Source organism: Nomia melanderi, chromosome 1 (genome assembly GCF_051020985.1).
Source record: "Nomia melanderi isolate GNS246 chromosome 1, iyNomMela1, whole genome shotgun sequence".
In the NCBI taxonomy this organism is placed as follows: Eukaryota; Metazoa; Arthropoda; class Insecta; order Hymenoptera; family Halictidae; genus Nomia; species Nomia melanderi.
Window position 1 is genome coordinate 27268783 of NC_134999.1, and position 23755 is coordinate 27292537.

At 32.0% G+C, this 23755-nt stretch overlaps 2 protein-coding genes across 9 annotated transcripts; one reads left to right on the plus strand and one right to left on the minus strand.

Moving 5' to 3' along the window:
• Positions 1-1610: 1610 nt before the first annotated feature.
• Positions 1611-7309, minus strand: Dtd (D-aminoacyl-tRNA deacylase). Of its 8 annotated transcripts, none has more exons than XM_076365477.1 (10): positions 7078-7309; positions 5118-5330; positions 4610-4698; positions 4375-4539; positions 4162-4307; positions 3821-4055; positions 3431-3743; positions 3067-3365; positions 2502-2962; positions 1611-2186 (listed from the first exon to the last, which is right to left on the minus strand). In XM_076365477.1, exons 2-10 carry the CDS (start codon positions 5173-5175, stop codon positions 2021-2023), a joined length of 1932 nt encoding a protein of 643 aa, XP_076221592.1. In that variant the 5' UTR covers positions 5176-5330; positions 7078-7309; the 3' UTR covers positions 1611-2020. The 8 variants fall into 8 exon arrangements, with proteins under 8 accessions (XP_076221592.1, XP_031836171.1, XP_031836172.1 ...); XM_031980311.2 differs by having other exon boundaries at positions 5118-5207; positions 7078-7308; XM_031980314.1 differs by lacking the exons at positions 1611-2186; positions 2502-2962 and having other exon boundaries at positions 3190-3365; positions 3442-3743; positions 5118-5207; positions 7078-7308.
• On the plus strand, positions 7270-14652 carry LOC116428549 (uncharacterized). Its single transcript, XM_076365470.1, has 13 exons — positions 7270-7713; positions 7850-8723; positions 8802-8890; positions 8980-9180; positions 9301-9336; positions 9600-9839; positions 9935-10107; positions 10203-10664; positions 10769-11091; positions 11206-11309; positions 11391-12368; positions 12483-12752; positions 12840-14652. Exons 1-13 carry the CDS (start codon positions 7597-7599, stop codon positions 13044-13046), a joined length of 4074 nt encoding a protein of 1357 aa, XP_076221585.1. The 5' UTR covers positions 7270-7596; the 3' UTR covers positions 13047-14652.
• The last annotated feature ends 9103 nt before the right edge of the window (positions 14653-23755 follow it).

The following is a 23755-nucleotide window of genomic DNA, read 5'->3' on the forward strand; positions in this document are numbered from 1 at the left end:
CAAAAGAAACGTGATACAGTGAAACGTATGTACAGTTCGCCTCCTTCCATCTAGAGTTCGCACAGTTTTCTGTCCGGACTCTGTTTCGGCACGTCTTTGTTACTGGCCGAGTCGCGAGATCAAAAATGCAGTCGGCCAATAACAAGGACACGCCGAAACTGAGCCGTCATAACAATCGGGCCAAACACAGTGAGTTGGACGTCTCCCCTTGCCTCTGTGCATTTTTAACGCTAGCACTACTAAACAGTCAAATTGAAGTTTTCAAATTTTTCTATGGGGACTCTAATATTACAGCTATTGAGACTTCAATTGACTTATGATTCATTTTGCGTGTTACTAAGTCAATTTCTTCAGTAATTTCGCAAAGAAGCATTTGCTATTTTTTCAATAATTGTAAAAGAATAATTTACGAGTGGGTCATTTTGACCCAGTCGGTAAGTTCTAGTGTTAAGCCATTGACCGATGGTGCTAACGTGAGAGGCGAATAGTAGCATATGGGAGTGAAAAGGACAGATATAGTTGATTTGATGGCGTTACCTAGTGGAGACTGTCTGGTACTATTTGGTTAGAAGTTTGAGCGGTTTCGCACTATGTGGCGCCACCAATATGGAATAAGGAAGTGGGATTTTTAAAAATTACTATTTTAATGGCTTTTTAATAGATTAGACACGACTGTTCTTTATGATTAATGAAATATTTAATAAAAATTTGACAATGAACAATGAATTATAATATTTAGATTCATTACGTAAAGAAAACGTTTAACCTGTCCCGAATTCTGAAAAGGAAAAACAAAATCCTGGAGTCAACATTCCTATTGTTCCTGCTTCGTGCCCCCTCGTGATACCTCTTGAACCCCTTTGTAAAGGGGTTTCTGGAGGGGGTTTGAGGGGTTTCTTGGTAGGATTCATGGGTTTTGTCGAAGGGGTTCGAAGGGTTTCTCGAGGGGTTTCTTGAGGTATAACAAGTGTTTTCTCGAAGAGGCACGATGAGTTTCTTGTGGAGTCACGGGGGTTTCTCGAGAGAGCATGAAGGGTTTCTCGAGAGGGCACGAGGAGTTTTTCAAAGAGTCACAAGGGGTCTCGGGGTTTTTTTTGAGGGAGGACAAGGTGTTTCTCCAAGGAGAACGAGGGTTTTCTCAAGGGGGCGCGAGGGGTTTCTCGTGTTTCGTCCCGTGGCTCGGTCAGTAACAAAGACGTGCCGAAACTTAGCCACCATAATAATCGGGCCAAGCGCAACGAGTGGGCGTCTCCCCCTGCCCACCAAACCGGATAGTTGACGAAGCGGGTTCCTGATGGGAAGAGGCGAACTGTACATGTATATATATATATATATTAGTATATTACAAAGAACTTCTCTTGCTAAGTTGTTCCACATTTACCAATTATATATAACTGTGATATCATGATCAATGTAAATTTGAAATTTGCATTTAACTGCTATCTATAGATCTGATATAAATTACACGATACCCTATAATTTAATTTTGTATAATATTTAATCTTATTCATTTTGTCATCTGTAAATTTCATTTTATTCGTAATCTTATCCTCGTTAATGAAAATTGAAAATATAATTTATAAATAAGTAGGTGGATAGATACATACATATGTAGATACATGTTTATTGTTCCTTTTCAGGATACACTGATTTTGTTATAAACTTATTACTAACTTAATTTACTCTTATAACCTGAGCCATTATTTTCTTCTTTCACACTCTTATTTTTCTTCTTCGTCACTATCTTCTTTTTCCAAATATAATTTATATAATTTATATTTACTTACATTAATGGAAATGATTAAATTATAAGTAACTTAAATTTTTTAGTCAATTTGTTACGTGACTTTATATAATTCACATAATAAAGTTATGTTATTTTACAATGGTCCTATGTTCATTAAGTTAATTATAATTGCAAACATTACCCGTATACCACATAAAAGAATATCAAGAATACAATCCTTTTTGAATAAATTTTCAGAGATTTCACTGGCAAAAAATAGTTTCAGATATATTATCAGTGTTTCACTTTGCTTAATTCCTCTGCGGTAAAGCGTAATACGGTAGAAATAGCATTCAGCATATGACGTTTACTAGAAACGTCATTTGTAGTCAGATAGTTTATAAAAACATTCTTCAAGTATTCAAGATTAGCCCCTTCTCTAGATTTGCAAGCTTCGAGTCTAAAATAATAAAAAAATATTATATACTGCTTGCTGTAACTTTAGAAAACATCATAACAGAAGCGATTCGTTTCTTAATACTAGAACTATTGAGTGTTAAATAGTATTAATATGTAATTAATTTGTAATCCTTACAAAAATTGTAACAATAGATTTTTGTCGATTTCTTCATATTCGTTATAGTATTCAAGTGAAATTATTTACTTTTAAAATTATTTAGGATATTAAACACTTTTGAAATAAGAAAACTGAAACTCGTCATTTTGACGAGTGCGGTAATTTTAGTGTTAATATTTGCATAAACTTAAAATTTACCTTGCAATCTGAGCTTGCAAGATTTTTATCTCATCCTTCTGTTTTTCTTTTATGTGAACAATTTCTCTTTGCTTTTCTCGTAGCGTAGCTTCCAATTCTAGAACTTTCTTCCTAGAAGCCGATACTTGAACTTCTTTCCGTGCTAATTCTTGACTATAATGCAATATTGGAGGACTGTCGCTTGTTAATAATCCCGTTACTAAATCAGATACAGTTTCTCCTTTAACTTCATATTTTGACATATCTATTTTACTTTCTACAAAAGAATGTTCTTTCTTCGGCAATAATGCATGGAAAGATGTTTTTAAAGTTAAAATTTCTTTGTCTTTTTCCTCAATTAAAGCCATTGAACGTTCTCGTTGACGTAATAACTGTTGCTCTAATGTAGATATTTTATTACGAAATTCATTGTCCCGTTGAAGCAACATATGTTCCAATCTTGCTCGTTCCTCTTGGAAAGACTATGATAACAATAATTTGCCAAATTACATTTTCTTAATATAATTCTACGTGAATAGTAATAGTACTTTTAAAATATTTGTCGAAAATAAAAAAGAATACTTGCCTTTTGTTGATGATCTAATTTTAGTTGCAATTCCGTTTCTTTATTTATAAGTTCATTATTTAATATACGTACTCTTTCTTCTAAATTACTGTTATGTGATTTCAAAATATGCAGCTGCGTTTTATTATTCTTGTCATGCGTCGTCATGTTTTGACTCTGAATATTATGCGAGATATTTGAAGTATTGTATTTAGATGTATCTAGTTTATAATCTTCAAATTCTTGTATCAGAATTTCATACTTTTCTTTGTAATCATGGACCTGTTGTTTATCATACAAACCTAAACTGTTTAGTAATGCTAAAAGTGAAATACAAATATGTAATAACTCGTATTTTCGGATCTTCAATTTAAAATTGACTCACATTTAACATACGCTGATTCATTCTTTTTATTATCCAAATCCAGTAATTTGGTATAAAGGCTTTTTATTTTGGATATAATTTCGTCAGGTTCATTATTTATAGTAAGACAATCGTTGCGTTCCGAATCTTGTAAACCGATTAACTGGTCTTTCAACTTCTGTATAGCTTGCTGATCTTGCTGTCTGAGTCTGTCGTAGCCTCCAACGATTTCAGAAAGTTCAGCTAATCTAGCTTCTAAACCTGACACTCTAGATTCATGAGTCATTGCTAATACTCTGGCTTGTTGTTCTGCAGCAGCAGCTCGCTTTTGCTCCTATAGAATAAACTTATGATTTTAATTTTCATCTTATGCAAAACACCTATGTATGGTTTAATACTTTTATGAATTACTTCATGTATTGCATTTAAATGTTGTTTCTTCATAAGAGCCATCTCGGATTGAAGCGATAGTAAAATTGGAGGTGTCTCTTTAGCTGCTTCTTCTGCCTGTTTAAGCTTATTTCTAGTTATTTCCAATTCAGCCTCTAGTATTTTACATTGTGTTTTATTTGCAAACTGACTTTTTAATCGCATTTCCAGTTGTTCCTTATTTTGACGCTCATCATATAATAACTTTTGAAGTTCTCTAAGAGAAAAAAAGACTAACATTAATAAAAAATCTTCTTTTTTTTGTTTTTTTAAATTACACTATATTTTTTTCATATTTACTTTTTTATACATATATCACATACTTTAACATTTTAGCATGATCAGCCTGCTCTTTTTCCCTCTCATGGCGTTCCATAATCAGTTTACATTTTACATGTTCAATTTCTGAGTGATTCGAAGTTTGCGCTTTTCTTAATTTTTCTCTCAAATCTTTAATTACTTTCTCACACTGCAAAAGTGCTTTGTTCAATAGATATGTATTCTGCAGTAGATAATTAAGAATACTATAAACTTACTTCGTCCCTTTCATTTCTCAATTGTTTTTTATCCATTTGAAAATTAGCTTCCATTTTAGACTTCTCTGCTGAAAGAGTAGCTAGAGAATTCATTAAGGTGTCTAATTGATTTTTTAACTGTTCTACCGTTTCCGTCTCTATAATATCTGTTTGAATTTCTCGTGACTAGAAAAGAGTATTTAACATTAAACTTTCAAACGCATTAGGAAAATCTTATAATATTATATTTTTATACTTGTAAATTAGGTGGCTCATTATCTGTAATGAGAACTTCGGACTTCTGCGATTCTGTATTTTCGGTCTTTTCTTCCTCGGGCGAAATATCTAATTTATTCATCAACATAGTTATTCAATATTAATATATTGTTTTAACAAATAATTGAAACATTACTACTTACTAATACATCTGACTCTCGATTTACGCGGTAAACTAGAACACTATTTACGCGGGTAGCTTTTATGTATGAACTGAATTAGTAACACCAAATAAAATGTACTTTTATTTTCTGAAATGTCATTATTATTACTTCTTTTGTTTGACTATGTGAAAAAAATATGTATCTCTAAAACTTATACCAGCTTTTTCCCCAATCTTTTGTTTTTTTTTATACTGACAGACTTTACTTATGCGATTTTCATTCGTGTAAAACGAATCCACGTGGAACGGATTCTCGCGTAAACGAAGGGTCAGGTGTAATTAAAAAAACATTTACTGTCATTATATTTTTAGACATATAACATACCTTCCACATTTTCTATATGTGGTTCCTCTATTTCCTTTTGCTCATTGATATTTTCCATTGTACCCCAATAAAATATAGATTAAAAAAGTCCTGAGAAAAAAGTATTCCAATTGTTTGGCACAAAATGCACTTAAAATTTACTTAAATAATTTGTCTAAGAAAATCAACTGATATTTGAAATCAAATTTTTGCTTCGTGTCTCTGCATGGAATTCTTTAAAAAATAATAGATTATAAACTATTTTATTATAAATAAACGGTTTAGTTTTAGTTATTGTTCATAAAACATGTGCAGCCTTTGTATTATAAAATTTATGTTAAAATATTACCTGCTATTGATAATATCTTAGATTATTTCTTTTAATATTTTCTTGTGTTCAATTTAAATATTAGCTCTTATACCAGAATCCCAAATAACAGATTTATAACTGCATTTTATGTAATAAAGTACAATTTCTACTAAGTGAATTTTATTTTTTTTATAATTATGGAAGTATATCTCAACATGTGATTAATTAATTGAAATCTGTCATGTTTTTAATTTATATCAGTATTCTCAAATCCTTATTTACAAAAATTCCTAATGCAAATTCTTATATATTAAGGATTCAACTTTTTCAATTTATTAGCATTTTCAATTAATACAACAGTTTTCTACAGGTAATTATATTTATTTCAGAGCATAAAAATCTTAATTGTAGCAGCAAAATGTTTATATTTCTCCAATTAAATATTGAATTTATAAGATGACACTACTATAATACTTGTTATATAATACAAAATTATTTTTTTTAATGATAATGGTTATAAGTATATTTAATTGAGAAAATGTTAAATATTATAAGTAACAGAACATTTAAAATTCATAATATAATATTCAATTTCATAATTTATTAGCATTCAAGCGTTTAAAATTTTATTAGAATTTCTTTGAATTGATTCATTAGACTTTATTGGGGATTCTATTTCTATAGTTACAGGTCCATTGTTTTGTATATCAACTTCCATCATTGCTCCAAATTTACCATCTGTAGAAAGCAGTTAAAAAACAAACATGTTAATTCCAAAAAAAAGAATTAACAACTCTTTTCAATTATAATCCAATATTATGATACAACATAATAACATAATATTGTTATAGGAATTTGTTTGTTTATATTCGTTAATTATTACCTTTAACTAAATCTGGTTTATAATTTTTACAGAGTTCAGCAAGAAAATTGTTGTAAAATGGTTCTGATTCTTGTGCAGACATAGCTCTGTGGAAATCTAGTCGGTTTCCCTTTAGATTATGATATAACGTAAATTGACTGATACATAATATTTCATATTGTTTATCCATAACACTGGCACCCCATCTTTTATTATTATTGTCATCAAAGATTTTAATATTTAATATCTTTTTTACTCTATGAAAAATAATAATTTGTTTTTACTTTTTTAAGTGAAACCACCTTTGCAGTATTTTATAGATATTGTACAATTTAATATTATTATATATTACATATATTTTATGTCCTCCACAGTGTCGTCTCTTTTTATACCAATTAAGACACAGAGACCATTTCCAATGCTACTAATAATTTCACCATCAACTGAAAAATTATGCTACAACTGTATCAATGCCATACAAAATACATGATTGTTACAGTATAAAAAGAAAGTTTCTTAATGTTCAAATAGAAATGAAATATATTCTGTTTTATGTATAGTGTGAATTATACTTCATAAAAAATGTTTGTGTATATACTTTTGTTTTTTAACATATTGTTTACAATACTTCGAAAATTAGAAAGAAAAAATTGTATATTATCTTAATAATCTATTAAAAACTACATATTTTAAAATACTTTCTTGTCATTGTAACGCAATAACATATAATTTTCTTTCTGATCTTTATTTATTTTTTGATAGATGATAATTTCATTGTTACAATAAAACATGCATAACCTAATCATTACCTGACACACTAGCTTTTGTTACTCGTTGTATTACCGCTTTCATATTGAAAGTAACGTCACCTCTTATATTGCGGAAGCGAATGTAATTGTCAGCATAACGATACGAGTTAATTTTTTATATAAATATATTCTTTTTTAAAGAAAATACGCTACTACATTCGCTAGTAATATTCAACGAATGAACCAATAGGAGAGTCGGTGTACTCGGAAAGCTTATTTCCGCGTATAGACTTCCTGTAGTGCAGTTTGACTTTTCAAAGATTGTTTACAAGGAAATTGCAGTGTGCATAATCGTTCAAAAAGTTTAATAATCTCGGGATTGTTTACAGTGGACCTGTCCAGATTAATAAACAATGAACTTCTTAAGACTTTGTAATCTATTGCAGAACTTAAGATCATAGTTCAAACTGATTTTCTGTGACCCACTTGTTGCGTTTAGGTTATGGTGTTATAAACAAAAATATGTTGGACATAAATGTTTGGTTTTCATGATAAGTTCTTGCATGCCAGACGGTAGGAATGGAGGGCCCAGGTCTGAGCTTGTTTCAAGGCTCAGAAAGTATTCAACTAAATACAAATACTCAAGGATTAGAGGAGGATGAAGAACAAGAAGACATTGAACGACGTAACAAGGAGGTGTATCTTATTTTGTGTTTATTTCTATCAAATTTCAATGTAAAGTGATATCTGTCATCGTCAGTCCTCTTCAGTATTTCTGTTTAAAGCAATATGTATAATAATTGCAGTTATAACGTAAGTCTTAATGTTTTAGATTAAGGATCTTCTAACTAATGCATTTGATGATTTGGAGGATGACGATGACATTAGTTCTGTCAATAGTAGCCATTATCAGGATAGTACTAAGGAAGCGGAAACTTCTAACCAAGGAATAAATTCTTGCGTTCAAAGAATCATATCACCAAATGGTCAAACAGTTTCTCAATTGCAAAATGAATTTGGATTTTACGATCGTATTGAAAATTCAAATAATTATGAGAACACTATGACAAATCATAGGTCAGAATTAGAAATTGGTCCCTCAATCTCTGACATACAGAGAAATTTTAATATATATGGTCAGACGGATACACCATACTCCAAAAGTAACAGAAGTGAAGATACACACAACATGACCGCTGAAACCCCATACGAATTATCAAGACCACAGAATTCAGCATTTCCTAGGAATTTAAGATCTCAGTTTGACGAAAACTACACGTTTAATGAAAATTATCCCTATAATTATCAAACACCAGCCAATCATTATGATGCACAAACTAAAAATTATTCGAATAACGGGTATATCGATGGTTATGAAAATAATGTACAATGTAAACAAATTCATGAGTTTGGCGGTGGAGATAATGTTACTTCTGATCATGTTAATCATTGTTATAAAACGAGTCCAAACGGTAGGCCACAAGATGATAATGTAGCTTATAAAACAGCAGAGTATGAAAGTAAAGAACAATTAGAAGTTTTATATACAGTTCGAATGAGAGAAATTAAAAGATTAACAGATGAGTTACAGCAATTACAATTACAGAAGGAAGAAGAGAAAAGTCAATTTAGTAGGAAAATTACACTTTTACAAGCAGAAATTGAAAGGTCGAGTATGTCCAGAAATCAAACGCAACATGCACTAGGTAAGATTTAATAAAATCTTCACTCAATAATAGAAAATTACTTTTAAAAGAACTTTAAAGATTTATATCTGTTTACAGTTGATGCGAAAGCTGAAATTGCTGATCTCCATAATCAAATAACATTGTTTAATGAGAAGAATGCAGTTTTAGAGAAAAGTAATCAAAATGTAAGAAGTTTTTATAGTTAATAATTTTTTAACATAACTGTTGTAATAAAATTATGTTTAAATTAATTAATATGAATTACAAATTTTAGATGACACAAGAATTAAATGTTGCAAGAGATTCTATAATAGAATTGCAACAAAAAATAGCTGTATTAGAAAGGGTGCAAGCTTTACAAACAAATGATAAAACGCATGAGAAATTTTTGAAACAAGCACAAGAGAAGCACGCTGTTGAAATGAAAAATATGCAAACACAAATAGATGTTCTGACGGACAAATTAAGTGCAAAGGTATAATTTTATACTAATCATTTTATGTATACAAAATTACCCAAATATTATAACATTTGATTGGAAAACCAATTTTGCATTTATGACTGTAAGTATGTATAACAACAATATTTGTCATAGCTGCTCAATGTGGATTCCAACCCTCACTGCATATGGGCAAGTTTCTGATATTGTTTTATCAAAAAATTATATTCTGATTTTTTCAACATATTTATTTGAAATATTACAATAATTTTATATAAATATCTGTTGTAAAAATTATTTGCTTCATTGTTATAATGTATTGCATGTTAATATAAAAGGTATTAAAGTTGATGAATTCTCAGAAACCACTTTTTCATACTCTTTTCTAATTATTACTTTCATTAGATCTCTGACTTCATTACAAATATATAACGAATAGTTTTTTACATTCACAGGAAACATCATATGTTGTATTGGAAAATAAGTTAGCAGATGTTCGGAGAGCACATGAGACGCTTATGGTAGAGAAAGGGGATACCATGAATCGTCTGGCACAGGCATTAGAAGAAAGCCAAACGCAATGTCGCAACCTCATGACTACCAATAATGCTCAACAAGTAATGCAACTACAAGCACAGATTAAGATTCTGACGCAAGAAAAAGAAGAAATGCAAAAAACTGTACAAAATATACAGGTATTTTAATATGCAAAATTGTAATAAAAAATATTTGATACTAATTAAAAAAGTAAATTTTATATAATACGTAATATATAACAATGTATTTACAGAATAAGTTAGATATGGCAAAAAATGATGTAGCACAATACGATTCGTTACTGGTCACCAGTTTGGAAGATGAATCTGATTCAATTAGGCAATTGAAATTAGGTGATCTTCATAATAAATCAAAATTAAAACCATGTGACGATATTGCAAATAAATTAAGAGGAGAATTACAGAGGTAATTAATCATTATTACAAAGATTATTTTTGCTTTAGATTGGCGTTTAAGTTCATACGTAGTATTGTATTACGAATTACGTTATTATTTTGTAGGTGTTTGGCTGGCCATGCGGTTAAAAGGAAGGAAATAACTCGGTTAGAGAATACCATGTCGCAAAAAGAAAAAGAACTTGACGAAGCTTTAACAGTAGCTGATACATGTCGGCAAGAAGCTGCTCGATACGCTAAGCGCGTTAGCGAATTAGAGCAAGAATTGAAGTCTGTACTTACAGATCAAGCTATGAAAGCGAATGCTCAAATACAAAAATTATCTAATCATTTAAATGATGTGAAAAAGCAGTATGAGTCTTTGCGAGAAGAAAAAACCGAGTTAGAACAAAAGTTAAAAGAAACATTATCGATTAATCAAGAAACACTTAAGAAGTTGCACCAAGAGAGTATAAATAAACAGGAGAAAGACGCCATTGATGAGTACAATAAAGAATATTTAGAAATACATGCTAAAGCTGTAGAAAGGGTTAGGCAAGAAGCACAAATTGAAGTAGTGCAATTATCGTAAGTGTGAAACACTCGTGTACATATTTTATAAATAACTTTTTATTTTATTAGAAAATTGATTTTAATATGTATCAGAATATTTATAAAATTTTGATTTATAGCGTGCAATTAGAACAAACGCAGAAGGAGTTGGATCGTGTTAAGGAATTGTATATAGATGTCTGTAGTACAAAGGAACAGTTAATAAGTGAACACAAGTCTGAAATCAAAATGTTAAGAGAGAAATATGCTACCCTAGAAGAGCGAGAAAAAGATATTGAAAAATATGAACATGACTTGCAGGCACAAGTAAAAATAGCGGAAAAATTAACACAGGAATGTGACACATACAGATCTAAGGTAATTGAATTAGAAAAAGATTTAAGTTATGAAAGAAAGAAGAAGGAAGAATATACAAAGAAAATCCACCAAGAAATAGAGAGAGGTAATTGTTTTGTGCAATTTAATTTGTGTTTAATTTTATATTAAACTTTTTTTATATTATAGAAGCAAAATATAATATAAAAATAGAATTGACTAAAAAATTGTATCGTTATAGCTAAAGAGGAAGCATTAACCGAATTACGCAATGCTCATCCTAATCAGGAAATCAGCCTACTCTTGCCAGATCATTGTTCCGAACATTCAGAAAAAATTAATCAGGTAGTTATATTTTAATGAAAATTATTTTACGTGTTTAATCAGGCATTGTATGAAATTAAAAAAAAATGTTTGTCCTTATAGTTAGAAGAAGATTGTAAACGCTTAGAAGAAAAGCTACACGCTGCTGTTGACGATCACAAAAAGATATCTGAATATCAGTCTGAATTAGATGAGGCTAGATTAAAAATAGCACAGATAGAAATTTCTCAGGAATCATGGAAAAAGAAATACGAGAATGCAATTAACGAAAGAAGTGATCTAATTGCTAAAATTTCTAAATTAGATTCCGAGTTATTGAGTATCAAAAAGAATTCAAAAATTGAGGATTCTGGCGATTCTAAATTAAAAGTAGCTCGATATCAAATGGAAAACGAAACGTTAAAAAACAAATGTGAAAGTCTATTTAGCGAAAGAAACATGTACAAGGAAAAAATATCACAGTTAGAGGCAGAATTATCAGAAACAAAAAGAATAATTGGTAGTTTTGAAAATCGGTTCAAAAAAACTAGCGAGGTAGCGTTAACTTCCAAATGTGAATTGGAAAAAGAACTTTCTCATTACAAAGATTTAGTGTCACAGTTAAGTAGTAAAATCAATTTGTTAAAAGCTGGTAGAAAAAGTGATGTAGTGATGGAGCAAAAAATCAAACAGTTGGAAAAAGATTTACAAGGAAAAGATGAAGAGATAGAGAGATTAAAAGAGTTCGAAAAACTAAAAGAAGAAAGGGACCAACTTGTTTTAAAATTGAAGAATCAAGCGAAACAGTTTGAACAGTACGTTAAGAATCAAAAACAAGTATCTGCCGAATTAAATTTATCACCGCGCAGTTCAAGCGATGGTACAGATTTTCAAAAAATAAAGGAAATTATGATAAAAGAGGTTCGCGAAGAGATGGAACAGAAAGTAGAGAAAAAACTGAAGGGTATAACGGAGCAGCATCGCGAGAAGAGAAAGGAATTAGATGAGAGGTATAAAACAGTTCTATTAGAGCTACGAAATAGATGTAATGAAAAGACGCAGGAAGTGGAAACTTTGAAAGAATCGATGCGCGCGGAAAAGGTAAAAATTCATTCATCTTTCAAAGCGAAGGAGCAGTTTGTTAGTCAATTGATTGAAAGCAAACTTCAAACTTACTACAAAGAATTGGTTGCACGAAAGTTGAAAATCGAACAGTTACAGGAAGAATTAAAGCAAAAAGAGAATGATGTGGAGGAAGAGAGAAATCTAATGGCTCAAGTAATGACTAAGTGGGCTGCAGAAATTAGGGAGATAAAAAGTAAAGAAGCTGAAATGAATGAGAAATTGCAACAGTTGAAAGAAAGCGAAGAAAGTTTGAAAGAAGAAATAACTGCGCTGAAAGAGAAGGAGAAAGAAATGAAAAGCAGTATTGACACGTGGAAACATAAGTATCAGTCTGCGAAAAAGACGGCGAATAATTATAAAGTAAGTTTTTAATAGAAAAATTAATAAAAATATTTATTGATTATCATTAATTTTATCGTTTTCAATTTAATACGTACATTATTTCAGGAGCATGGAGAAAATAAAGGGAAATTCTTGTCAAGTGAATGTAAACGTATAGAAGAAGGGTACAAAAGAGTCTTGAATCAAGTACAACAAAATCTTGAAGCAATGGTTAGTACTCAAGAACAACAATTAGCAGCAAAGCTTAAAGAACTTGAGTCAGTATACAGAAAGGGTAGAACAAATGCGACTTACACTGAAGTACAAAAGTAAATGTTGAATTATGTATTAATACTTTTAGTATGCAATATAGCTTTGGTAGTTTAAATGCAAAATGTAGTTAGAAGAGGCTAGATATTTTTTAATTTAAAGCACTTTATTAGATGAACAACACTATTAGTACAACACTATTAGAAGATTTTTATTTTAGGGACCAATAAGTTAAAATTGATATATGTATATTCATAGAAATATTAATAATTCGTTTGTTGTATTTTATTATCGTGACAGCAAACGTTAATGTAATTTTAAAAGCAAATACGAAAGTACAATTTCCCGGTTAATAGATAGAGTAATAGTTAACGATTAAGATCTATACGTTAGTTAGAGAACAAGTGAAATTGTAAAGAGAGAAAACCATTTTTACAATGATTAATTATCTCATAATTTTATAAATTGTCTATATCGAATGCATAAAAACGTACTCCAATATAAGTGAGATAGAAACCCTTAGTCACATGTTTTCACAGAACGTTATGACATAATATCGTAGGTCAAGACTGGATCTTTAATAAATCTTTTTTCTTATGAAATAGATAGAGTCTTCATAGACTTTAAGAAAAATTAAATTGTTGTAGTACAATAAATATAATTATCTTTTCATTTGAAACATTGAACTATACTTTCGAGTATTAAAAAATTGTTTGCAATGTATATGACGTAAGGAGAAGATAAAAAAATTTACATTAAGGTTGTACAAAATGTGACTTTAATATAGAAAGCTTATGTTATGCATCAGAAATTTAACTTTTATATTTGATGTGCAACATCGAGTTACAAGATTAATATATATTAAAATTTACAATTGGAAAATTTTATGTCGATTTGCTATTCAGAAATTTAAAAATTAAATGTACAAAATTTTTTTCGTTAATTTTATCTAAGTTTTTGAGCACATACAAATAAAATATTTTGTACAAATTAGTACATGTAAACGTTTTGTAAATGAAATAAGAAGCCATAATTCTTTCTAATCTCATAATTTATCTCATAAGTTTAACTGTGCGTGTAATATACTCACAAGTAATTATTAAAATAGAGACTGCTGCGATTAATTTGTTTAAAAAATTTTTTATATAAATTTTATACTTAAGTCTTAGTAAACATTCTCTTTTCTCAGAACACAAATTCAAAGCATATGTTTTGAAGATTTATATCTTTACTGAGACTCATGACATTTACATATTATGTATTGTACATTATACATTATTAATTTTACCAGTGTCATCATTGTCATGCTTTGATAATAAGGTACATAAATAGCAGTATAATTATTAAATCATCACCGAATAGAGAGTATTATTAATATTAGTTATGTATTTTTGTATGTAGAATGAATTAATTTATTTTTTGTAATAAAGATTTTATGTCAGTGTCTATTAATTATGTAATCTAAAATAATTAAAACCTCGCAAATATCTATTGATCGGTTTTATACCATATTTATTAATTTTACTACTATATATAATGTGAAAAAAGTCAAAAGCAAAAATAATATGTGCGCACGCGTGTGTACATGTACATTTTATATGGAATTTAAAGATTGATACTAATTGAAAAAAAAAATGTTATCCTTATAAAAAAAATGTCCTTCTCTCATTGATCAGAATCAATCTATTATTTCGCAATTGTTATTTAATTCGTCCCATTTTTTTAAATTTTCCCAGCGGAAGCGATCATTAATTTTTCATAAAATATTTCTATAATTTCACGAGATTAATCGCAAATAACAATTTTTTTGATTTACTTTTTAGCTTAAAATTAAAAACCGCTTTATCATTAACATAAAGAAAAATAATTAAAACATTAACTTATTAGAACTTTAAGAGATGTTCAAAAAGGTAGCATAGATATTGTTTTTAAACTAATACATAAATATGTTGAATTCCAATTACAGGTGTTCTAATTTTATATCACTTTTATAAACCTTCAAGCATTCGTTCAAAATACGTAAAGAAATAAAGAAACAATTCTATATGCGTTCAATGACTCTATAAGATCGTATTGATATTTTTAAATAAGCTGAACGTTATTTGGAATACGTTTTTGGAATACGTAATTAAAAAAGATAGTTATTCGTACAAAAGTACAGCTAATTACTTATGTTGGATAATTTATAAAATAAACGTATGCGTTGAATTGTTGGCATTGGTAAATCAATAACAGCTGCAATTCTTCAACATTACATTCCATTCTGCTCTTTCAACATTTAAATATACGCGTCGCATGCATTTGTTACCCCTGTTACAGTGAGTATTCGCAGTGGGAATAAAGTATATCAAATACTCTATTTCTATTAACAAAATTAGTGATAAATGAACTAGCTTACAAGGTAACATCTATGATAATATTAAAAAGTCGATAAGTTTTGATTTGATGGTACATCAAATAACCTGTACTGTTCTACATGTGTTGCCTAGATGGCAGTACAAAGTTAAAACTTTAAAAATATAATTGTTAATTACTAGATAGTAAATATTTATATTTATTTTCCTAGTTTTTGCAACTATTACATATTAATTTAACATAATAAGATCGACTGAATGTCAAGAGAATAGATTGGCAAACTTCCTTTAAAATAAAATTATCAACTCAATTCACCTAACAATGCATAATTTAATTTAGTGAAAATTATTCTTAATATTTTTCAAAATCTATTTAAAGTTTATTACTAAGTAATTAGTTACGTTAGCTTTTAATTCTTAACATATTGAGTAGAAAACTAATTGTCCGTTATTCAGAAGAATGGTATTTTCTTTTACAAATCATTAACAAGTAACAGTTGTTTAAATCAATATTAAGAATATTTGTACAAAGTCACTATAATATTTATGAATGTATAACTTTAATTATTACAGTAATTTGAATGTTTATAAATATATACTGCATTTTACATTTATTTAAACGTCACCATTCAGATTTATGATTGTAAAGTCTTTGTAAAAATGTACTGACGTAATCACATGTATCTCATTATATCTCGTTACGTCTAACGTGTCAATCATCGTCTTATCATTTGGCTCTCATATTACGTAAATACTTTATTTTTATGTAGACTTGTTGTCTTATTTCCTAAACGACGAAGTAGATGAAACGAATTAAATATAATCAAGGATATGTATACTTACTTAACAAGTGATCAAATAGAAATTGAAAAATAATTTCTGCAGGGTTAAAAAAAATAATCTTTAAAATCAAATTGCTACAAAAATAATTTTATTTATATTTCACATACAATATCTCATCACAAAATTTTTTAGAATATTTTCCTGATCATTATTGTTACCATCACCAAAATTTTCTGAAACCGGTTGGACATAATCGAAATAAAACTTTATTGTAATAATAATAACGAAACTATAATTAATCGTTATTTACTATTCATCCTTTAATTCCATAACGAATAAAAAATGGCAAATAAATTCAATTCATTCATTATGTGTGAATGATGGATATATTAATACATTCACATCGGAAAACGAGAATTCTCGAATTGTGTTAAGATACTAGATTATATATTATATTATATATTAACTATAAACATAATTATCGTTGTTTTAATACACAGACATTAAGATATTTTTATATCATTAAAATACCTCGTTTTACAGGCAAGTTTTATTAAAAACGTTTTTTTAGTAAAAAAGTTTTAGTATTTATGATGAATACGCAATTCTTATAAAAATTCTAACAATAGATTTCTTTCGTTTCTTCCATATATTCAATACAGTACTCAAGTGAAACCATTTATTTTTAGAATTGTTTTGGATGTTTCATACTTTTAACACTAAAACTACCGAGCAGTTAAATTGACTTTTTGAAATTTCTCTTTAGAAATTCCAAGAGTGCATCTTTTGAAACTTTCATTGATGTAAAATTCAATTTTCGTGGCGCTGAATCAATTTCTTTAATAATTTCCCAGAGGAACATTTGTTATCTTTTTAATAATTGCAAGAAGAAGACATCAGGAACGAATCATTCTGACCCGCCTGGTAGTTTTAGTGTTAAGATTCTAATAATCGGGAAATCATTTCTTCGTTATTCCTTACGCGTTATCTTGAACATCTTTCGCTCAACACTGTTCGAAGCAGACTTTATTCAAACGTTCGATCATATTCATCTCATTCGACGTTCATCGCGCCGCATCCTATCACATTATTGCCAGTTATCTCGGAGTCTCGTTCCCGGGTTTGCAAATATCCTTCCGTCATCCTATTTATCTCTGAACCCCTCTCCCCGCCGCGTCCTCGGCCGTCCCAGCCGCGGTCCGGTGGTCCACCCTTTGTTTTATTTCGAATGTTCTTTCATTTCTTAAAAGGTTCTCCGGTGATAATTAGCACAATGCGCGGCGGCATTAATTATTACCCGTGCTAATTACCCGAGGATAAATCGCTTGCGCGAGGGGTGGCCGCCGTTGCCGGCGGATTCGAGGGTCGCGGCAGCGGCGGGGGTGGAGAGTGGCCAGGCGGTGCCGGCCCATTACCGTTATTGCTGCAACAAACCGTCCAACAACAGCGATAAATACGAGCGAGAGGCTGGCGTTACAAATGTCTCTCTGAGTTATGATTATTTAGCGGGACTGCTGCCGGCCCGGATCGTTCGTTGCGGCTTGCAAAACGGTTTGTCGTTCTCTGCGAGTTTATGCGGGGCTGGCTGGCTTTTGTCGCCCGACACCCGACGGCCTCGCGTTCCCTTCTTCTTTTCACTTTTCCTTTTTACGATTTTAGGGAAACGGGCAGCCTCTGCGCAGATGCGTCGTTGATTTTTGAACGTTGGCACGGGATTAATGTTGGAATAAACTGGATCAAAATGATGCACAGTGGGCCCCTGAGTTACGTCCACCCGATTTACATCGTTTCACAGTTACGTCGTCTCTATGTAACACGGTAGTTAATTGTTTTTAACCAATATTTCTTGCTCTACGTGTTTAGTTTCAATTGAATTAGTATGAAAGTTTGTTAAGTAAAGGATTTTTATGGGTAAATAATTTCAGATTATATGATTTATACACAGTGTAAGAACTAATAGAAATATATTTACAGTAATCATAAGTACATGCATGTAATTAATCGAGAGTTAAGACCATTGTTTATTTATGTGTAATAGCACCACAGCGCCAGATGTCATCATCTTTAAATTATATTGTTGAAAATAGAAATATTATAAGTTTAGAAATTAGATTAAAGATAATAAAACTGTTTGATGGTGGAATACAAGGTTTTCAGATTAACTAACAAATCAATTTGCCAAAAGCAATTGTGAGTTGTTTCATTAGTAATAATTTAATTCGTGAGTATTATTCGTAAACATTTGTTAAATGTAATCTCCCCTATCGTTTTTATATATCTGAAAGAAAATGTATATATGCATACATGCATATATGTCTATCCTCTGTACCGCGACTTAAGCGCTTTTCGACTTACGTCGCCTGCTCCGGAACCAATTAGGACGTAAGTCCGGGGTCTCACTGTACTTTATCTCTTTTGTCTATTTGTTTTTTGTTTATAATTGAAAAGTATTTGGAGGAGACAATTTGAGGGGTGAATAACAAATTTTTTGGAGAAAGGAGAAGGTTGACGCTACGATGTCTTTACTGTCTAATAATGTTGCCTTTTGGTATTGATTGTTATTCCGGGAAGGAAAGTTGACATAAATTGTATACTACTGTATTTATATGCTACTTAGAACATTTGCTGATAAGAAAGTTTGTTAGTTTTGGGACTTAGTGTTTTTTAGAAGAAGTCTACAAACATTGAAATCATGATAGAGTTTTTTTCAGCAAATTATTGAATATCATACACTTCAACACAAGTAAATTGAGATCTGAATACTCGTGCAATATTTCTAAGAAACTACAAGCATACCGCTTCGAGTACAAAGCTTTTTTCAACTTTTGAACCTTTAGATTTCATAAAGATCTCAAGAAAGCATAAAACCAATTCATTCCTCACTGCAGCAATTAAAGAAACGACTGTTATAGTATCTCTTCTTTCTGCTTCCAAAAATAAAACTTATTCCATAAAAACCAGCTTCCTCAATTGCTACAGTCAATGGTAAATTACCATCACATCCTCATGTAACTTTTATAAAATACAATACTATATTCACACATACACACACATCATCCATAAAACAAGTCCATTTTGCCTTCCTTCTTTCCTCTACCAAAAATTCTACAAACCTGACTCCTGTCTAATCTCAAGAGCACACTCATAGTTCTGTGGCGGCACCTTTCCTACTCTGCCAATAGAGGGCTACTAACACGTAAGAGCCTTTCTCGCTCCTCTTCAGTCTGGCACCTATTCGTACATATACAGTCCGTAAATATCCTACACTCGTTGCCGCATCTAAGGCACAGGTCTACCAAGTCTATCATAAGTTAATTCAGTTGACACGTTGACTGACACGAGAATTTCGAGCGTTTTCTTATAATAAGATTTTATTCCTTTATAATAGAGGAAAATGGTATTAGGAATAATTAATTATATTAATGTTTTGGTATTACAATACTTATGCTACGCTATTATCTAGCTTCTTGTGTTACCGGATATTTTCATTCAATATCAACTTTCTTATTGTAATTGTTTTCAAGCAATTTGGAAGCTCCGGTCACCGGTGACCACCGTGTGGCAGGCAACGTGTTAATTCAGTTTCTCTTGCGTCTCTTATCTAGCTTACTTTTTCTGAATTAGTTATACTGCGCTAACTCAATCGTATCGAGAAGAATAGTTAAGATCGATAGACGCAATCCTTCTCTCCAAGTTTAACAGATGCAGGTTCTAGAGAAGCTCGTAGTGATGCTCTTAGTAAAAGACTGTTATACGGTAGCCAGCCTGTTGTTTATTGCAAGCACTCTGTATTACTCATTGTAAGACAGCGTAAATAAACAATGTTAAGAAAGGCACTGGTCTACCAAAAAGCCTTACTGACGAGCGCACTTGCTATTAGTACATCTACTTGTAATAAGTAGGTCCCGAACGAAACGTTCTTTCTTTGTCCTAATCGTTTCCAAACTTCATCCTCCTTTCCGTAATTTAACAGGCCGCTTCAGTTCCATTACACCTTCAACTCCTTCCAAATTAAATTCTTATCCTCCAGCTGCAAAACCGTCTGCAACAAATCAGCTTGGTGAAATCGGTAATCAGGGAACTCGGCGTTAACCGCGCGCCGGAATGGCCGGGGCGACTCTTAAGTTCTGCAACGAGTGCAAGCTGGTTCACCGGAGAGGGACGGAGCGAGGGGTCTCGCGACGAGAGGAGAGAGAAAGGCAGCGTGTCGTGGAGGGACGAGGAGGGGAGGGGGTGTTCCGTAAAGCTGAATAATTCAAGCTCTCATTAGGGCGACAAAAGCACCCTGATGGATAGCTGCTTGGCTCCGTTGGCTGTCGTTTGTATGGGTCTACACGTACACATTTCACGGTTCCTACGCTACCTGGCCCGTGTACGTATGCCAACGGGCTCTTACTGCAGCCCGGAATACATATAGGCGCGCAAACATCCCCTAGACCCGTACGCCAAGAGAGAAAGAGAGAGAACCCGAGATCCTCCTCCGACTCCGCACCGCGTTTCTGCGTTCGCCAACCCCTCGCCTCACCGCACCGCCACTTTTAACCCTCCGCACACGTAGGTATCGCTCCAGCCCGCTTAATCGCTATCAAAAACTGTTTTTCCTTTCCTTTCTCTTTTTTTATTTGCCCGACGCAGCGGCACACGCTCGGGAGAAGAGTATCCGCCGCGACACTTGAGCCGGGGAGTAGAGTAGCGTTCGCGTTGAAAGAAAGACGATTGCGTGGCAATATTGAATAGTCCCCTTCGTGAATATATACTGTTCGCGTAATAAAATCGTTTAATCCCTTAACCTATGATTTCTTTTATAACTGCGCTCGCAATAATTAATTTCACATTGAACATTTACTAGAAACAAAGGAGAATTACACATTTATCTATGTCTACGGTTGCTTCGAAGTGTAACGATTGATAATAGAAATATAATATTTCATTTGAATTGAAGAGAATCGAGATCTAATCAATTTTGTTAATTTCAGTTTGAGATCTTCATCGTGAGTATGACACGATACTGTGTGGCAAGGGGTTAATAGGAGAAATGTGAATGAACGTAGATACTGTGAAGCTAAGACTGCAAAAGTTCCCTTTATCAAAGGAAACTAAGTGTAATAAAAGTAATGACGACTGTTTGAACAATTAAAAATACTAGGGTGATAGTAAAGTGACATGAAAGCTGCACAAATTTGTTTAACCCCTTGCCATAGGATAACGTGTCGTAGAAGAGCTTTTAAACGGAATTCAACAAGCATAAATATTATTTGATTTTTGTGAATTCAAATATTAATCATTCGTTATCAATTATTATACTTCAGAGCTAATATGGATGTAGAGTTTTTCCAAAATTTTTCTCTTTTAAGTTCGTACGGTTTTCTTGTTAGCAATGGAGGTCCAATTTCGATTGGTATTTCACTAGTTTGATGAGTGAAAGTGGCACTAGCAACAAGTTATGCTTATGCTACTGGTATAAAATAAAATAAAACTAAAATAAACTAATTTTATTAAAACCTTCATCCTGAATGGTACACATAGGTACTACAAACATCGGAAAACTGTAAAACGTCTTAACGATAAAGAAAAATTGTATTGCACGTGGATCTTTGCTCTAGTGCGCAATCGTAAGTCTTTTTTCCACAAATTTCATAGGTTATTGTAGTGCATTGTGTTATTGGTATGTGTCATTGATATTTCTCACTCTTCAGTTTTTTGTTTATAAAATAATGATTTTTAAGCCTTTAATAAATATTTTTACTGATATTGAATCTAAATGTGTATTAATAACAAATTTATGAAAAAGATGTCGATTCAAAGTTTTAACCATTAGTTTTTCGTTGTTAAATTTGAATTAAATTCTCACAGAGTTAACACCGAAACTACCAGACGGGTCAAATTGACTTACTTCAAAATTGTTGTTTTGCAAAATATTTAAATTATAAAGGCGTTTTTGCGAAAGATTTTCAATTAAATTCGTGTATTCGTACAAATAGAGGACTAGGACACAATTTGAATCTCAAGAAACGTATTGTTCTAAGTTTTATAAAACATTGGAAACAAGTCATTGTAATTACTCAGTAGTTTTAGTGTTAATTCCCATCATCTCTCCGCAGGAAAACCAGTCCAACACAAGAAGAACCTACCAAAACGTTCCAAGCTTCCACCAACCAATCCCCAGTCGGCCGTTCGTGCGGCCAACTCCGCGATTTGATCCCGTTTCCATTTTTTTCTCGGAATCGTCCCGGTGATCGCCGTCGTCCCGTAGGCGTGCCGCATAAATACCATGAAAAATGCACGGTCCATCAAGAGAGTGGAACGCGGACGAAGGTCGCATCCCTATTAAATCTAACGAAGAGATTTTTCGCCGGAGGTTTTTCAGCCCGGCCCCGGCCGGCCGTGTCTGTCAACTAATTTCACCGGGGGATTTTAAAATCATGGCCAGAGCCCGGGCGATTTACCCGAGCATTCCCGCGTCCTTTTCAAAACTGGAACGTGCACCATAAATGCTTGAACGTCCCTAAGACGTCGTTTTACCTCGTGGAACGTATAAATACGAAGCTTTAAGCCAGCGCGCGACCTCTTTCATATATAAGTCCGCGCCCCGGTATTGCACACGTACCCTGTGCCTATGCAAAGCTCATTTCCTCGGAGATAATTGCACTGTGATATCGCGAAACTCATCCTTTTTGTGTCATAGACGGAGACGGGGATAGAAAGAGGCGGTGCCGCGGGAGTGAGACGGAGGACTAGCGAACGAGAGAGAACCCCGGGCGAAGAAGCTCGGTTTTATTAAAGTTCCTTGCACGTTGATGCCTCACTTTTATGCTGCCGTTCCACGGCGAAAACTTCTCGTAAGTCGATAAAGTTTGTGGTAACTAACAGGTATTCGAGATTTTCTCGTGCTTACGCCGTGTAAGCGTCAAAGATCCACGTTACCGTGGTTCCGTTGTCGCTGATTTTGGAGATTTGCGGGTTTCTGTGACAATGGTGACGGTGAATTGGATAGGATTTTCGGGGGTAATTTCTGTGTCGTGACTGTTTGGCCACTTTGAGACGCCGCTGTTTGTAGGATTAATTTGTTAACTGTGGAATTTAATTTGAAAAATCTCTCATTTTGCGCGCAATGAAATCAAGAAATTAAGTGTGTATTCGTTAAACGCAGGACGGAGGCACCTAGGGCATATTTGAATGAAAAACCAAAGTAAAACAATGAAGAATTACATGTTTATTTGAAAAAATAAATAATTCATCGTTGAAAGAATTAGTATCATTTCAAGTTTACAGATGACGTGTATAATTGTCAAAGACAGTTAACTAGTTAATATCGAGCGGTCGAACGTGTGAAGATACCGCGCGGAGAAATTCTGTTTAGAAAATTCTTTGATGATTCGTGGGTGAACTTGGACGTAGTTGGATAAAGATGGTGAAAAAATAAAGAAATAGCAGTCATTTGAAGTAATTTGATAAGGGTTGATATGTAGGAGCGAAAATAATGATGAAAAAGTGCAATTTATATATTTAATGTAATTTCTGCAACTATATTGATAGTAACGGTTAAAAGAGTATTAAATAGTTTACAATAATTCAAGCAAAGTTTGTAAGTGAAAGTATATACAAATTATTCAATTTCATGTTGTAAATGTGCAA

Coding starts and splice junctions, on each gene's coding strand:
- LOC116428549 (XM_076365470.1), top strand. CDS start 7,597: ATGGAGGGCCCAGGTCTGAGCTTGTTTCAAGGCTCAGAAAGTATTCAA. Junction 7,714..7,849: donor TTGAACGACGTAACAAGGAG/GTGTATCTTATT, acceptor TTAATGTTTTAG/ATTAAGGATCTTCTAACTAA. Junction 9,337..9,599: donor CCAACCCTCACTGCATATGG/GCAAGTTTCTGA, acceptor TTACATTCACAG/GAAACATCATATGTTGTATT.
- Dtd (XM_076365477.1), bottom strand. CDS start 5,175: ATGGAAAATATCAATGAGCAAAAGGAAATAGAGGAACCACATATAGAA. Junction 4,308..4,374: donor TGAGAAATGAAAGGGACGAA/GTAAGTTTATAG, acceptor GCACTTTTGCAG/TGTGAGAAAGTAATTAAAGA. Junction 3,744..3,820: donor ATTTAAATGCAATACATGAA/GTAATTCATAAA, acceptor TTTATTCTATAG/GAGCAAAAGCGAGCTGCTGC.